The following is an 18,458-nucleotide window of genomic DNA, read 5'->3' as shown; positions in this document are numbered from 1 at the left end:
CAAAGTTCACAAAACTGCTGTTAGTGTGTACATTCGCATCTTCTACGCATACGGATCCAGTCATAAGTTTTAGAAACACCCCTCAAATTTAGACTAACACATAACAGGTCATCTGAAGAAATACTGATGGATTTATTTGGTATTCACAGAAGGATTGTTTCATATTTCATCTACTTCAATAGGGCCCTTTCAGTCTAAAAGCTATTAGGTCAAAAATAAGTGTGGGTCAAAAAAGGGCCGACCCAATATTTCAGTCGATTTGACCTAAATAACTCTGGTTTGTTATTTTCAAACAAACCCAATTTTTGAGGTTCTCACATCCAACGTGACCAATTTTTGGTGGTAGTTTTATGCGAAACAACCCAGAAAGTTGGCTCAAATTGACCCAAATATTGTGTTTTTTTTTTTTTTTAATTCACCGATAATCTGTAAACCCATCTGTTTTAGAGTTTTTGCCAACATAACAGCTTGTTTTGTGCAAAAAAAAAACAAAAAACAGAAAGTTGGCTCAAATAGACCTAAATATTGAATAATAAATATTTTTAACCCAGCTGTTGGAGAGTTTTTGCTCAGATAACAGCTTTTCATTTCTTGGTATTTTCTCAGCTGGAATTACTTTCAATTCACAGCTAGGCGTTTTCAAGACTTGATAACTTCAGTTTCTAGACCCGTTAATTCTTGAGTCCATTTTAATTACAAGCTGTTTAGAAACTAGAAATGCATACATTGTAATCTATGGTTTTGACTTGTTAATCATCCATTATAATTTGCACAGTCAAAACCCGCTCGTGTGGAATGGATTGCTCTGTTTGATCTTGTGATTTTTTTTTTTCTTTTCCCTACAGGTTAGAAAAACATCCTTTCATACATGTATCTGCTGACTCATCACATTGCATGTTGTGTGCAGGGTCATGGAGAAGCTCCAGGCAAATCCAAATGACGTTGGACGAGGCGGTTCATCCGGGATTAACAATTATAGCGCACACTCAGGTGGGCAAGCAACATAGAAAATAGATGGAATGATATTTGTAATTTGGATGCAAACCAGAGTGCTATTGAACTTAATGTAATAGAAGCAACAGTATATCACCACAGAGGCAACAACTGGACAGATCTAAAATGCCTTAATTCTAATTAAAAGTATGTGAGGGGAGGCGGTAGCGGAAATAGGACCAATGGATTTTGGGGGATTTTTGAGGAGAACATCATAAATGCATTCATAAAGCCACGTTCACATAAACAGTTCACAGGGGTCCTGGGAGGTTGGCTGCTCAGCAGACCACAACACAAGCACTACGCCGAGGAGTAGGAGGCAGCCACGGCGACTTGAAAGGCTTCTCTAATGTGGCTGTGGCACGACACACACACGCACGCTCACACGCAAACACACACGCAATAACCTCAGTGAGAACAAGTCTTATTGTTGAAGAGATACACACATGCACGCCATTCTCTGCACCAAGGCATATGTGACTTCTAACCCTAAGCAACGGGGTGATTGTCTCATTTTTATTAGGTTAATCTAATGCAATTTGATCCTTGTAATACAAGTACCTACTGCACAAATGTCACAGGAATCTAATTATGCTATCACTCAAATAATGTAAGAATTCTATATACATACAGATCTAACATATATATATATATATATATATATATATATATATATATATATATATATATATATGCTTACAAAAAATAATAATAACTCACAGAAACCTGGCACACAGGGCAATACAGCTAACTTACTAGAGTGCAAAACAATTAAAAAAAAATGAAGCCTACTTAGAACCAAGCACATCATTTACTTTTAAGCAAATTTTACCCAAATAGCAGTCAAAATGTAATTTCCATTTTAAACCAAACTTATTTCATTTTTTTAGCCAATGGGATTTTTCAAAATGGGTCTCGATTGACAGCTAGCACTGTATATATTATGAATCAGGTGAGAAACTCAACGCCATTTCACACTGGTAAATAATATATTAGGATGATTAAAAAGCAAAGGCAATTGTCATGCAAACATGTGGGAAACCCTGCAATCTAAAGGCTTTTAAGGTGGAATTGAAAGCTGAACTCTTGGAGGGACGCCGTGAAACCAACTTCAGCGTCTTCCAAGCTTAACAAACTCTTCCATCTCTCCCCAGTGTGCTTAGTAGGCTACTAAGATATACATATTGAAAAAAATAATAAACAAACAGAAAAACGCCCTTCAAAATATATTTTTAAATATCTTTTTTTAATTCCTAGCAATTAATCACTAAAACTTTGTTGATTCACATTTCCATCCGTTTAATAGAGAACCATGGTTTAGTGCGGTACATCGATCCAGTATTGCGAGAATAGCATCCAAAACGTTCCTCATACACGAGCAGCGGGACCTGATGCAAATCTGCTGTGACCAAAACCCACATGATGATTTAGTTAGTTCTTCTCACCACCGCATTTCTTCACACCGATCAGGACAATGGAGTGTTACGTGTACAGTATACAAGTTTGTGCGTCTCTACATTGCATGCACACGTGCATGCCCGCACATAATCCCATTGCATTAAAGCAGTCTATTCAGCCTTTCGGTGGTCTGCGGGTGACGCCGCTGTGGGAGCCCGCCGATTCTCCCTCCTATCTTTTTCCTCTTTCTCTCTCTGCCCCACCGTGTCTCCCATGCTCTCTCTCTCCAAAGTAGTGGCACCCAGGCTTGGCCCGGGCCCAGGCCCACATCTTTAAACTGAGCCATCATACCACACCGCGGCATGCTCTGAGCCCAGCCGCAAGGCCCTGATTAAAACCCATGACTTCAAACTTTCCAAACTGTCAAAAAGAGCGAGCAGCAGAAATGCCTTACATAAAATCACAGCCGTGGCAAAACGACTCAGTGCCAGGCAGGCAGTTTTGTGTCACTCAGAAATACAGCAATATGTATTTCACTATGTCTAATGGTAATTGGCCGCATGCACTTGCATGGCGGTGATATTTCATCTTACATTTAAAGATAGATGAGGGGGCACTATATGAGCTTGAGTCTAATAAGGACATGTTCATCGAATATAAACATTTCCTACATTTAAATCATTGAGCGTAGGCTAGCCGTCGAAATATAAAAGGGTGGTTCAATTTAATCATATTTGTTAAAAAAAAAAAAAAAAAGACAGTCCAGGAGCACTCTTGAGCATGCTTTATATGCCAAGAGTGCTCCCTACTGGAGACTTTCAGAATGTCATGTTCCAGTCAATCTACACACTGAAGCGGCACAGTCATCACATTTCTTTGCGCTCAAGTGGCAGGCCATAAACCATGATGATGATTTGGAAATTAAATCCTGGATTCGTTGCAACTAGAACAGTTTATTTCAATGCATATTAAATTTCTAATGTTTTTCCCAAGCAACCACAGACATATTGTGTTCGTTGCCCAGGGTTGGCAGTTAAGCTGTTCATTTTTTTTTAACGTTCATTCACGGACTCAAGCATCATTTCCGAAGCGAAAAGTGTAAAAATAAAACCATGAACCGGTCAAACAAAGGTTTAAGTAAACATTCAACTAGCCATAGGCTTCAGGCTGGCCTCTAGAGAGCTGCAATGAACTTGTAGTACTGTACAAGTGGGACCACCCAGGCATGTGTCCTGGGCCCACTTATTTTACACAAATAGGTAGGGAAGGATAGGGCAACATGTGAAAAAGTCAAGTTCAAATAAAGAGAAAAAAAGAGCTAAAAAAAACTGAGTTGTAGAATAAAGAGCATGGCAAATATTATTTAAAACCATGTTACCACCTGAACAGAAAAACAAACAAAAAAAAAAAAAAAAAAAAATATATATATATATATATATATATATATATATATATATATATATATATATATATATATATATAATTTTTTCAAGGCATATTCTGCCAATAAATCTATAGATTTAGGTCAGTAAATTATAACCTTGCTGATTTTAGCGCATTTCTATTTTTGCAGTAATTACATTGTTTTTAAAAATCACACACTATAAACTAGGGTCCATAAAGGGTACCTATTCTAAAAGTGTTTCAATAATTAATGGAATAATATATATATTATTTGTTACACATCAGGTGTAACAATAGGTACAAAGTGTAATAGTGTAAAGTGAATTATTATGAATAATACCGTTTTTGTCAAAACAAACAATGTTTTTTTCCACAAAATATGTATTTTTCCTGTCAAAAAAATTTCAGAGTGGACAATTGAGTAAATTGCATTTGGTCCGTAGGTGAATTATTCATAACATCACTGGTTTTAATGCAATTTTATTTTTGAAGCATTGACAGTCTTTGGCTTCCCATTTGGTCAGGGCTCAGGTAACAACCAATCACAGCTCACTTATTTTGGTAGTTTGATAGTTTGTTTTGGGAGTTTGATTGCAAGATTAATTCATATTCCACAAGCACAATATCAATTATAAATCTGTGCTTAGAATAGAGGGGTTGCATAGAATATAATAAATTGTAAAATATGAATCAGGGGGTTAGCTTCCCCTTTAAGTATCAAAGACAATTTTCAGGCATTATGTCAATGAATGGTAATGAACGGTAATATATCCAGGTATCATTTTGTGTAGAGCTGCAAAATGGCCGCCCCCAGAAAGAGATTAAAAAAAAATGTGTATTTTGCTCCTTAATTCAAATCCCACAAACACAATATTAGTTATAGACTATCGTGTTTAGACAAGCGAGGCCACAACGAACATATTATTCTAAAGAAAATTCTTGGGTTGACTTCCCCTTTAAACTAAAGCGACAATCTCTACATGTGCTTTCAGCACAGCGAATTTGTAGTCAAACAACAGAGTACATTTTGTTCGGCTTCCTCTGGGTGCGCTCGCTGTGGTTACCCTCCATGTGAATTTTGCCTTCAGAAAACACAAGTACACACACGCACATACATGCGGCCTGTTGTAGCCGCCTGGCTGGAACAACAACAATGTAAGAGAGAAGTGTTTCCATATGTGGCTGCATACACCCAGATACTGAAACATATACAGTAACTACCTAACCATACAAAACTCATGAAACCGCACTCCTCTTTGCAGAACCTTGAAAAGTGGCCACAAAGCCCACATGTCTGTTTCATATTGGTGGGGCGTGTTTTACATTCGCTTTGATTTGAACGCATCGTCAGTTCGCTGGACACAGTGGATGCGATCGGCGTACTGAGTCGAAATCGCAGCGACCTTGTGAGACGCCGTACTGAAGATGTCTTGGACTGAAGCACCAGATGACATCATCTCTTTTCATGGACGAGCGTGCCAACAATCTAGATCAGGAGTGAAACCTGGCTGTCCGTTGATTTGCCACTATTGCGGGATATCGTTTCAAATCAAAACATTTTTTATTGGAAAGATGAAGAAAATTGTAAATTGAGCTGAGCAGGGCGATGCCAGAGAACCCAACTTCCTCGAAACACTGGTTTGTTTCTCTTTCTGTGACAACAGTAATAATCAAAATCGATACAAGTTCAAATAATTGTGATGGACAAGGAACGCGCACTGACTTAAATGTTCAGTTGTCACCAACCTCGCCGATGCATCTATGGTGCAACATACATCCTGAGGACCAGCCAATTTTTGCAGTAATGACATTGTTTTCAAAAACCACACATCATAAACTGGGGTTCATTAATGGTCCCTTTTCTGAAAGTGTTTCAATAATTAATGGAATAAAATGTTTTTGTTCAACACATCAGGTGTAATAATAGTTATAAATTGTACAAGTGTAAAGTGAATTATTATGATTAATACCATTTTTGTGAGAACAAACAATGTTTTTTTCCACAAAATACAGTATGTGTTTATTTATATATCTTTGTTTTTTGGCGCCGCCTCTGGCCACTGTTGATATTACATTTGGTAGTGAGAAGGATGGTGTGGTTTTGAGAGCAGTCAGTCGTTGACACGCAAGTTGTTTTGTCTCTGCGAAAGCTGGCCCAAGACAGTCTGTAAGTTGTATTTTGTTTGTAAGAATGTGACTATGACTCTGATAACATGCTAGCTAATATTAGTTCTTATCTTCATCATGTAATATCACGCTACCCTGTATGCGTTTAGCTTGTTCACATTTTCGTTTGTGCCAGGTATTTTCCTTGAAATACCTTGAAATATCCCTTTCACATAAATTAAAAAAAAAAAAAAAAGGAAACCAGTGTAATGAGACCAATGTGGTTCCCAGTGTTTCGGATCACTTCACCCATTTTCCATTCTTGTCCTGATTCAGTATATTGGTGGCCCAGCTTGTATTTTTGTCTGATGTGACAATGTCCTTACAAGTTACGTCTGGAAAAAAAGACGTCTTGTCCCCTGTTGTAGGCACCATGGCTCAACAACCGCATGCTAAAGAAAGCCTCTTCTCGATGTCAATGTACTTAAGGGATGAATTAGTGACCAAGTTGCATCGACCGTGAAAACTAATGGTCCAGAAAACACGATAAGAACAAGAGAGGGAGTCATACAGATAAAAAAAACAAAAAAAACATGTCTGCAGACCCTGTGAACTTTTAACCCAAAGAAGGGTTTTTCCAAACTTTCAATATCACATTAGAACACACAGAGAGCCGTTTTGCTGATGCTGTCTGTGGTTCACTGCAAACAATTACTGATGGAATCATAACTCGGGGTTTCCGCCAGCTTATTGAAAGTCGGCTGGTTCCGGCCTGCAAAGTGACTCCGAGTTGGGCCGCACTCTTTGTGCAGTATGTTCTCTTTCAGTTTTGCTTTTCTTCGTATTTCCACGGCCTGCGTTATTGGCCTATTACAGGTCGTTTTAAGGCACCGCTGAGCAGAACCGATTTCCAAGGGCGGCGTTCACAATGCACACATGGATACGTGCGCAACTGCATGCACAAGGAGACTTCAATTTCCTTGCCCTTTCCATCTACTGCCAACATCCTAAGTATAAGTACCCGCATGATAGTTATCTGCAGGCAGGGTGGGGGTCACTTGATTTGAAGAAGTGGCATTAACCGTGGTCATGGCCAAGCGGGGACTGGCTGGCTGGTCCAAAAAAGGTTTGAAGGGAGAAACGAGTCTTTGTTACATTAAAAAGTTGCCCACACTGTGGTTTAATTACGTCAACGTTCGATTTCCACGTGTCGAAATGCATTAAACGTTCCAAAAGTTTTGTTGAAATTACAGATATGCTACTGCACAAAAGCATTGCTGTAATTGTTCTTGACGCATTATACAATGCCTCATTTTGAACTAATGGCCATTTAATTGTATCCAGGCTTGGCTTGAAATGTGGCAGGTGAACATAAGAATCACAATTGGATCTCAGACGTATAATCACACTTTTTTTTAAGGTGGTGGTCTTTATTTTCTGAAGTTGTTTTGAGGTGGGACACTGAGGAAGTGCCAAGTTACTGCTGCAACATAACAATAGTGGCTTTGTTATTAGCCCAAATATCTGCAACGTTAGCTTGCTATAGCAATGCTTCTCAATTATTTTGTTCAAACCCCCAGTAAAGACGCCCCACCCCCTCGACCCGCTGACTATAAATAAGTTTATTATTTCATTGCACTTAACACTTCACATGACAAAAACAAAGTCTATTCCCAGGGGTCATCTGCCCCCCCAACACTATTTGAGAAGCACTGTGCTATAGTGTGGTTCATTTTTGTGGCCTCGCTACAGTATTTCTTTTTTTTTTTCCTCTTGGTTTAATTTTCTGCCTACATTCTACGAAGGTTTGCATTTTGGGAGTCTTTAAATCACAGGTGTCAAACTCAAGGCCCGGGGCCAGATCTGGTCCACAACATTATTTTATGTGGCCCGCAAAATGCTTATTCGACTTCAAGTTTCTGGTTAAAAGACCAAATTTACAAAGTTGTTTTCAACTTTTAACATTTTGGTTGGAAAAAAACATGCATTTTTTCTTGCCAATCTCTCTCTTGAATATGTTTTACCAGCCTCTGATTTCAACACATCTAAAAATTGTACTAGCCCTCTTGACAGAGTCTATAATGTGGCCCACGATAAAAATGAATTTGACACCCCTGGTGAAAACAGGGCCAAAATGTATTTGATATGTGGTGTGGAATTTCACTAAAAATGGCGCATTGTGGGTCATTTGTGGTTTACTTTTTTCTTAAAAAGTGTAGATCATTGTTAGATGTCATATATGAACACTCTTAAAACACTTGGGTTAAAAATAACCTGGTCACTTATGGGTTTTGTACAAAATTGCTCATTTTGGGCCAATTTAACCCACATTTTGTGTCAATTCTTCTTTGACCCAAGATTGGGATATTTTTAACCCAGTGTTTTGAGAGAGTTTTGGGACCACATAAAAACTCTATCACCACTCTCCATGCAAATTTATTAGAGTGTATTTTTTATTAATATATACTTTTTGTCGGTTTTCATCCATGTAACATTGAGTAACAGGTCTTGTTCAAATATGTTCTTTTTCTTGGTTTTTTCACTTTGGAAGAGGTCTGAGCACTACATACCTTTCTAGTTTTAGGGCTATATCAAGCGTAAGGATGAGTACAAAGGTATGACTGCCATCTTTATGCAATCTCCATTTGTACCAAAATGTACCAAAAATTCCAATCAGCATCTTATTAAAAGTACTTCAGTGCGTCCAGACCACCATTGACTCGCACTTTGTTTGACCTCAGTATATTAGGTTACTATCACACACCACGTTAAAGACGGCTTTATTTTTTTGCTATGTCCCAAGGCAAGTGGCCTTTCCTTACGACAAGCATGCCCATTCAAATCCATTAAGAAAACAGTAAATAACTGGAGCTAACCGTGACTGGGGCTAATCCTATTGACAAACACAATGGACACTCGGGACGGACCCATGGCCGAGCATCTATTGGGAAAAAGAGCACACATAGACGGCCACTCATCGTGATTACAGAGAATCCGATCGGTCTCGCAAATGAAAAGTCTCTTCGTTTTATGGTTTCAGAGAAAGTCTCCCGAACAAAGTTTACACGCCCGAACCGAAATGTAAAATTCAGCACACGAATGCATCCTACTTCAACTCGGCATTCAGGCCCAAAGGCAAAGTTGCATCACAAAACGGAAAGGGGTCAAAAGTTCACGGAGAGATGAAGCCACGAGAATCCCTGAATCAACCTTCACGACTTAAAGTGATTATGATAAGCTTCGCACAATGTCAGTTTTCAAATGTGTCTTAAACGCCATTAAGATCAGGGGAACTTTGCCACTAATAACATTTAATACAGATCCCACCAGGCTTGTCTTAGGTCAGAAGTTGACGTCAGGACGCAATTTTTCCTGTAGAGGCCAGCTGTTTTCTCCATACACTGTATCATTCTTTCAAACAGCCCTTCATAACAGTAATTTTGTCTATATTATTAAATTACAACTAATGCCAGTCATAGTTTTATAAAATATTTTTCTAGAAAGTTCTTTATAAGTATACACAGTTGTTTTTATGTTTTTTTTTAGCGATAGACCCATTCTATTATCAGCGAGGGCTAGTTATCGACTTTGGATATTTGGCATTTTGACAAGTATTGGAATCATCCCATTTTTTGACTGGTGGCTGGTAATAGATCAATATATAATGGTATTAACTTTTTTGAGTAAATTTTCAGTTTATAAGAGGTCCATCTGACAACCTGTATTGAATTTTTTAAGCCGAGGCCAAAGATGATTCTTGGAAGGGGAAATTAAAAAGACTACCGATTAATTGGCTGATTCATTTAAACAATTCTAATAAATAATAGCATTTTCTCCCTTGCAATGTTCATCAGTAGGCGTCAATTGTATGAGGATTTCCACAATTCTGGTATCTATTCCCAGGGAATCGCGAGGATCAACTTCCTTGCATTTCTCACTTAATCGTCGCTTGTGAAAATTAAGATTTGCTTCAATTGGTCCGCAAAATGAGCTTATCAACAAATTCCATGATATATATTTAAGGATACAAGGTTATGGTACGGATGTATCTGTATAATGCACCAATGTTACTTGTCAACAGCAACTGTAAATTGTAAGAGTATATAAAGGTAAAAAGTTATAATAATCAGACATTTTTTTAAGATATGCTGTTGTCCAGATGAGCTCTCTGAACATGAATTTTACAACAAAGGTGTAATTGTGGAGCTGCCACTGCGTAACTGTGAATTTTTTAACTGGCAAACTTGTTTGAATGTACAGTATTCACAAGTATGTCGGAACATTTTTAAACACAAGTGCGTATTTCAAATGTGCTTGAACGTATTTTCAAATGTATCTATTTGCAAATACATTCAAACATACTTGCAAATACGTTTGAACGTACTTGCAAATATATTCAAATGTGCTGCACTTGTTAGCTAAATGCTAAAAACATAGTATTTCCCACAATGGATCTGTATTTGTATCGGCCCTGGGGGGAAAAAAATCTTTTGTAAGTTTTTTAAGAATAACACTATCAAATTACAAGCACTATCAATACTTTTGATAAGTTACAGATTTAATGATAACATCTACTACTCATGTACACAGAATGCCGCAACAATTTAAGTGTTTGTGTTATGAGTCAGTATTACTATCAAGAAAATCTGGACTAAACAAACACACAGCTAGACAGCCCAAAACACAGACAGGTGGCAACATCACTTTTTTTCATCTTTTCCCCACACACACTTGCTTTGTAGTCATCTGCAAAAAAGAGGTCTCCTGAGGCCAAGGTCAGAACCCTGTAGACCAGTCCGGCCCAGTTCTGGCTTCCAGATGTTCCCTCACTCGCTCTCTATCATCTCTATCTTCCTCGCTCGAGTTGCTGAGACAGCTGGCAGCCATGTGACTGCAGGGGTTGTACTTCCTGCTTCCTGTCATTATAATAGATGTTCTGGTGTGGATCCCAGTGCCCCCTTCCACCAGCAACCACTGAGCACGCACGCACGCACATACGCACACGTCTGCCCTCATCAGCATCCCGCCTTTGCCCCTCCTATTTCCTTGACAGATCTCGGAATAGATCATCGCCACATGCGGAGGCACAAAACATGTGACTACAATGTGTGCATAGGCATATAATAAACTATGTATAAACGCAAATGTCAAAATATTTGGTACACATGCACAAAAAGATTCTACAGCAAAACTGTACTAACTGTTGCTTTACATTTTTGGAAGGACCACAGTCATAAACGTCAATAAAATGCCATAGTAGGTCTAAGTGTTCATCAAAAAGAAGTTTTATTCCTAACAAGTATATTTAATATTATAAACGACCGTAACACTGTGCAAATAATGAACATTAACACTGTACTTAAATATAGCTGAATAAAATGTACTTAATTTGGTCACAACTAATTTTGATATTCAAACTGTCAATATTTCAGCTGTTTAATCGATTCATCGGATTTAAAAATAATTACATTTCCATCCCTGTATTGAAAAATAGCCCAATATTTAACTCTGCTAGTACAGAAAATAAAATTTTTGTCTGTATGTTGGAAAGTTTGGAACAATGTTGATCAACGTATCCCAAATTAAAACCAATTGTACTTGTTTGGTGAAACACAAAAATAAATAGTCTGCTTTTGTAAAGGATGAGAGTAGACAGTAAAACAAATTTACTGGCGTCCTGCTGAAATTCTTAGGAATTGTAGGATTTAAAATGAAAAAAATGTATCGCAACAATTAATCGATGAACAAACTATCAATTATTTAACAAATGTATTTCCATATGAATATTTACATTTGTAACTAGGCCTGTCACTATGTAATCTATGTACTTGATTATTCTATATTATTTCACCGAAATCGAATAAAATACCGCGACATTCTGCATTAAAGTGTATTGCAAAACAAATTTCCCCCAATGGCTGCTTATTCTCAAATTACTCTTTATTTAAAAACATTGAATTAAAAAAAAAAACTTTAATTACGCAATGCCACACAAGAAGTTTTGAACCTTTTGAAACTGTTTCATTTATTGGTTGGTCATTGTTTTCCAAAATAAAAGCAGATATGTGCAAATGTCTTATTTTGATTAACCACAAAATATAATCAGACTGCTTTAAAAACTACTGAAATACGTGAATATTATGATTACATCAATGAATTTCATCATTATTACTTTTGACACTTCTTATTGTAACTAAATAAATGTTTAAAAGCTGATTAGATGCACAAAGAGTGGTCTTAAAATTAAACACAACTGAACTGGATTTGGCAATTATTTTTTTGCATACCACTTGAGGGCGCCAGTGAGCCACCTTTTCTAAAGCACTGAAACTCAACACATTTAGCCTTCACCTATCGTTTCATCACATTGTCCAATTAAAAAAAAAAATATATGTATATATATATATATATATATATATATATATATATATATATATATATATATATATATATATATATATATATATATATATATATATATATAGACACATATAGATATATTAAAATAAGCCTATGCACTGCTAAAGTGCTCACGTCCAAACTTTTTTGCCGACCATATGGATGTGTTTAGACTCCACAGTGCAAAATATTGCGCACACATCTTGACATGCATGCACACAGAAAACCTCACAGGCCTCAATGAAAATGTAAACACACTTGTAGAAATGTACTTCTTAGTTTGCCTACAACACACATACACTTGAAGCGCTCCGAAATCCATGGGGAATCATTTTCGGGTCAGTTTTCCATTTATCGTTCTGGTTCTACTTATGGCCAGGAGTCAGAAGCATTAAGTGCTATGTTTGAAGACACAACAATTGACAGGCAGACATTGTCTTTCTGCCCTCCTCTATTTTTGGGGGGAGATCTTTAAGTCACTCCAGGTTTAAGGGCTGTGAACTTGGCTAACCGAAGGAGGATCAAATTCAGCCACCCAACGTCCACATTTTACTGCAATATGAAACGTCTGCCTTTGGTGCCCCACCAGTCCCTGCGAATATCTAAATTGCAACCTCTCCGGAAAGTCGGTTTGAACGTAAGGCTTGTGGGAGTCAGTCTGTCGGAAAAATGTGCAAACGTTTTTAGCCATGCGTGCACAAACCTTCAGATAGATGGGCAGTGAGTGGCGTTTGCGTCTCCTTGCTGTACAAGACCAACTCTTTTGGTTGGAAATCCACTTGTGTGATCTTAGAAGCCCCCAGCTTCTGCATCCTCCGCCTGGTTCACAAAACAACTATTATGTCAAAACAACTTTGAATATCACTTGTCAAATTTAATTGTATTTTTTCTCCAAATTATGTTATTGATATTCTACAAGTGAATCATTTTCTGTTTAATTTTAAATTACATATTTACCCCAGCTCAGAATCGGCCTGCAGCTGCAATACAGAGGGGTCTGTGTCCCACTGCAGTGTCCTGACATCACCGGCAGAGGGGGTAAAAGAGCATACATGTCACCAATACGGTCAAGTGTGTACAGTGATTTAGTATTAACATTGTTGTCCAAATGCCAGCTTTTTGTCATTATATATATATATATATATATATATATATATATATATATATATATATATATATATATATATATATATATATATATAGAGAGAGAGAGAGAGAGAGAGAGAGAGAGAGAGAGAGAGAGAGACAGACAGACAGACAGACAGACAGACAGACAGACAGACAGACAGATAGATAGATAGATAGATAGATAGATAGATAGATAGATAGATAGATAGATAGATAGATAGATAGATAGATAGGGCTGTCAAAGTTAAAGCATTGACTATGGCAATTCATTTGATTTTAATAGTGTTGTAAATAAAATCCGTTAACCAAGCACAAAGAGATGATGGACAGACAGATGGACAATGATGCAACTGTTTTAAAACGTTTCTTGATGGCTAATAGAAAAAAAATAGATCTGAAACTTTTTTTATTGAACGATACGTTAACAAGCTTAACATAAAATGGTTGTTGAAAAATGTGATTAATCATGATCAAATATTGAAAATTTTGCAATTATTACACTTATGATAAGGAATATTGATGGATGAATGACTAATATAGACTTTTGCGGCATTTATACTGCAAAACCCTGGCAATTTAACACGTTTTTATATCGCCTTTATTACATACTTTATAGGTGGTATTCACCAAATTCAACACATTTGTTTGATAAGCATGTTTGAAATACAAAGGAATACACCTGCCATGTATGATGATCATGAGATCATGTGAAAAAGCCGCTAAGGAGTCCGTCATACCGAGGAAGTAAAAAGTTAAGTGTGTGTTGACAAGCCGGCGCTGAGATCTACCGTTTGAGAAATGTAACACTTCCAATCAGACTTGCCGTTTTGGATGATACCTTTCAGGGCCACTGAGTGCACCTATCAGACCTTCAGCCGCTGCCATTTCATTAACCTGCCAGAACGGCTGTTTTTACAGTAACCGTGATGACACAGATTGTCAATTTCTGATAAAGTCTCAAGCAACGGCCATCTTTACAAATTGAGGGGGACTGCCAGGCTCGAGGAAAAAGTCAGCAGCAGAGTGCAAAGAATGAAAGGGGAAGTGTCACCGCTGTGTTTTGATCCAATAAATCATGACGGCACCACAATAGGCGCCTCGAAGTTGAGAACGGGGTTCCGTGCGGTTCTCAGATTTGCTTACCTTAAGCTTTGTATCTCTGACTTGCTTTTTGAGAAACCTGACCTATGAAGTGACACACAAACACACACAGGCACAAATGGGGATGCTCAAAATGACACACTATTGTCCAGGGTGGGTTTGTGAGTCTTTCATTCCGGTGACTCGCTCAATTTGTCAAATTGACTCATGAAAAGCCCAACAATTTCTCGATGCTGGAAACTTTATGATATTTGATCTAGATTCCACCCCTGGCGACACCAGTGTGCCACATAATACTTATGATGACTCATGGTATCACTCACACATTGTTATGATTGATGACCACTAACGCATCTTAGCAGATCCAATGCAAAATCATCAATTTCAGCAATATGTTTATTATTACGGCCGTTTGCAATGTTGCAGAAATGTTTTGCAAAATACTCGTTTGAGTTTCTTAGGCCCGCTGCGCATTGAGTAAATTGTCAAACTGGGCAATTGCAAGTGAAGTGGAGGACTCAGACGTGCATGGTTGGCTTATCACCTCATTTACAGAAAAAAATGTGATTCCTGATGTTCTGAACCACAGTTGTCATAAAGAAAAAAACTGCTTTGATGACTGTCGCTATATCAAAATAATACAAGGGGAGGATGTGGATATTTATGTTGGCAACAGTCATCATATTCAGTCATGCATTTCAATGACAGGGACTCCCCACGCTTTGTTTTTTAGCCACAGCTACATATGTAAGTCTAAACATAGTTTAGTATTACTGTAAATACAGTTAGCTATTACTGTAAAACATGCTAAGCATTGATTGTATATACTTAAGACTTATGGATGTTCGCATCCTGATCATGTGATCCATAATCAGGCCCGATCATGTCATTTTTAGCTTATCGTAACTGGTAGGAACAGATCGGAATCAGGAAAACTTCCTCTGACTTTTTTTTTTGTTTAAGAACTAGAAAAGTGCACGTTTATTGCCAAAAGATTTTTTTTTCTGCCCTTAACTCTTTAATGAGCTGAGATAGTCTAAACAGGAAAAACGCCCGAAAGCGTCCGCTAAATTTCTCTAAGATCCTGAAAATCCTTGCCTGTTTAGGATTGAATAGAAAACGTGTGCCAATTTTGCCTGTTTAGACAATCGGCCAAAAGCGCCCACTGTGCCCAGTAAAGGGTTAGTACATTGCCAAGGAATCAAACTGAGAAATGGTATAGGCAGATCCTTAATATTAGATGAGTCAGATTTGGCTGAATGAAATAAACTAAATCATGACAATCCGACCTAAAATTATCTGCAAGAGAAAAATTAGATAATGTAATGATTAGAAATGTATAAACTCCAGCCAAAATAATAAACTTTCAGCTCAGGACATTTTCTTTTTCTTTAACATTTGGATTATTTTTTTGCAGTTTAAAGGTAACCTAAATGAAAATGAAGCATTGGAATTATTGGCAGTAATATTTGATTTTTATGTAACATCAAAACATACCCAATCAGTTGTAGAGCATAAGTTTTAGTGAGAAAAAAAAAAAAAAAAAACGGAATTAGTACAATTTTAGCTAAGGTAATTACTCGTGTTCAGTGGTCATCAAATGACAGACTCCATGACATAACGTCATCACATGCATAACACCACATCTTCACCGCGTTACACTCATTCTTACCTAAATCTGTGATGCGAATTTGCAATTAGCAAAACAAGACAGAGAGAATATGTCAAAATAAAATATGATGAGGCAAAATTATTTCAAATCTCAATGTGTCATCAACAATAATGGGCCCTAATATTTAAATGAAGTAATGACTTTGTGACATATTTATCTTTACAGAGTAAATTGCGCCATACCGGCCAGCTGCTCCACCGTCAGCCGAATCCTGGCTTTCCGTTTCACTCGGCGTGCTCATTGATTTGGATGGGGACAAAGTATTTGGCACTAAAAAAAAAAAAGCCAGATAAATATTAAAAAAAGATAACAATAAAACAATAGGGCATCAATTGGCTCAGGCTTGCATTCATTGTTAATGCTCAGCTGTTTTAAAAGTAGTGTTAAGCTACTGAAGCTCAGTTTCCAAAATGGCCTCCCAATTCTGAGTCGTTGTCACAGTATTAGACCACAAGCGAACAGCGTTTCTGAAAACCGATTGGAAATGAAAGACACCTTTGGGAATCCCAACTAATCTATTAGAACTGAGCGCAGAAAGATGATACACTTCTAAATATAGATGTAACACTGTACAAACAAAATACTGCTATCTTTTACGACATGCTCAAGGTATAGAGACCTAAAGGAGGTTCGGGTGAAATGCCGATACTCTGTAGCAGGGCCTCGGTCTCTCGCCGCTTGCGGTCCAAGTCAGAGTCCTCCGAGGCGGCCTCCGTCTTCTGTTGGCTCTCGGACTGCGCGAGAATCCAAAATAAGATTCAAACATACAGGCGTGTTTTCGTCAAAGCAGTGCAGTCCACTTACTTTTTTGGTTACCTCTTTCTTCTTCCTCTCCTCTTCTTTTCTTTTCTTCTCCTCCCTAATCTGGGCAAGGCGCTGCTTCTTGCGCTCCAGCTCTGCTTTTAGGTCACTTTTGTCCGACATGGTCTTCTTTGGGGGCTTTTAAAGATATGACACTGTGATTTATTGGCTGCATGATTGTCACATTGTGTCCCATTTGCATAAAGAAACTTCAATTTCAATTTATCATTGCAGTTAAAAAGAAATGATGCATCAAATACTGTGTGTAGGAATACTACAATAGCAACTGACCATGCAACGACAGCAGAAGGCAGATGTTAACTACCTACCAAATCCACAGCTAGCAGCTCAAAACATCACATAAAGGTTTATGTGACGTCGAAATTGGAATAGTCTTCATGCATTCACTATAAATTACAATTACAAACACTAAAGGTAAAACGTTCCCTTCATACCTTGTCCACTGCTGTTGATAATGATGTGTCACGGGAAAAGATGCTGTCTCACTGCTACGCCCGGAGGTTTCAACACATCCTTTATCTCAATGGCATTTAAACAGAGGGCGTTTAATAAGCCACCAAAGTGGTTTTGTGTACCGCTCGGCGAGGCTTACAGAGGGCAGCAGCCGCGACGGTGCATTTCAGATGGAGCTGAGTCTTAAATAGACATCAGGCAGGTGCTACAAAAGCGGAGGAAAAAGGATGATGCTGAGAAGTACGGAGTAAGATCGCTGTCAAATAGACGCATGCGTGTTTCACCATTCGTATGAGTACGACTGTCGCCGTCAAAAAGACGTATGCGCGTTTCACCGTTCGTATTTAGTACGACTCTCGCGAGACATGCGTGTTTCATCCTTCGTATGAGTGAGGCTCTCGCGAGACATAATTTCATGTCTTTGCTTGAATCTTTTTGGCATCTTGCCACACAGTATGGAAGTAGAAACGCCACCTCTACGCGCAAGTGTCCTATTGTCGTGGCTTTTGTTATACTGCCATCTTCTGGATTTTTGAAGAAGTACATGAATGTTGTCATGTCATGTTTTATTAAGTAATCGTAGACAATACTTGAGCAATTGAGCGCACTAGTACAACAGCGAATAAACATTTTATAAACCTCGAGATTCTACACGTTCTCCGCGTGTGCGCTCGTGGCTCTACTAATGCTCACAAATATCATGCAGAAGTGGGGAAAATTACTAGTACAGTAATACAAGTGCAGCACGGTTTTTACTGCTGTGCTGAATTGTCAAAATAAAAAAGCTTACAAAATACACGAGTACTGTAATTGAGCGCACGAGTTCGATGGTTAATAAATTATTTTAGCACTTCGAGATTCGCTTGAAATATAAATTTCAATCATTTTCATTTTTATTATCATTATTATTATTACTACTATTAATTTGTTGTAAATAATATCATTTGCCCCCAAGCTTAGTTTTGAAGGTAAAAAAAAAAAC

The 18,458-nt window shown here is 37.8% G+C and overlaps 1 protein-coding gene across 6 annotated transcripts in view; it reads right to left on the bottom strand.

The window, feature by feature from the left end:
- Positions 1-17,806, bottom strand: part of dync1i1a (dynein cytoplasmic 1 intermediate chain 1a) — a 48,691-nt gene extending 30,885 nt beyond the window's left edge. For 2 of the 6 annotated variants that reach the window (XM_088404430.1, XM_088404431.1), the window contains exons 1-7: positions 17,458-17,806; positions 17,006-17,140; positions 16,821-16,935; positions 16,384-16,471; positions 14,572-14,613; positions 13,258-13,317; positions 13,004-13,119 (exon numbers count right to left, since the gene is read on the bottom strand). In XM_088404430.1, coding sequence (XP_088260556.1) covers positions 13,004-13,119; positions 13,258-13,317; positions 14,572-14,613; positions 16,384-16,471; positions 16,821-16,935; positions 17,006-17,125 — 541 coding nt within the window. In that variant the 5' untranslated portion in view covers positions 17,126-17,140; positions 17,458-17,806. The remainder of the gene's footprint in view (positions 1-13,003; positions 13,120-13,257; positions 13,318-14,571; positions 14,614-16,383; positions 16,472-16,820; positions 16,936-17,005; positions 17,141-17,457) is intronic. The other 4 variants (XM_088404433.1, XM_088404434.1, XM_088404432.1 and 1 more) reach the window with 3 other exon arrangements.
- Between the last annotated feature and the right edge of the window lie 652 nt (positions 17,807-18,458).

The sequence above is a fragment of the Hippichthys cyanospilos genome, chromosome 21 (assembly GCF_059441005.1).
Source record: "Hippichthys cyanospilos isolate Australia breed blue-spotted pipefish chromosome 21, RoL_Hcya_1.0, whole genome shotgun sequence".
Lineage (NCBI taxonomy): Eukaryota > Metazoa > Chordata > Actinopteri > Syngnathiformes > Syngnathidae > Hippichthys > Hippichthys cyanospilos.
The sequence above is the reverse complement of the archived record's forward strand: the minus strand, read 5'-3'. Positions and strand labels throughout refer to the sequence as shown.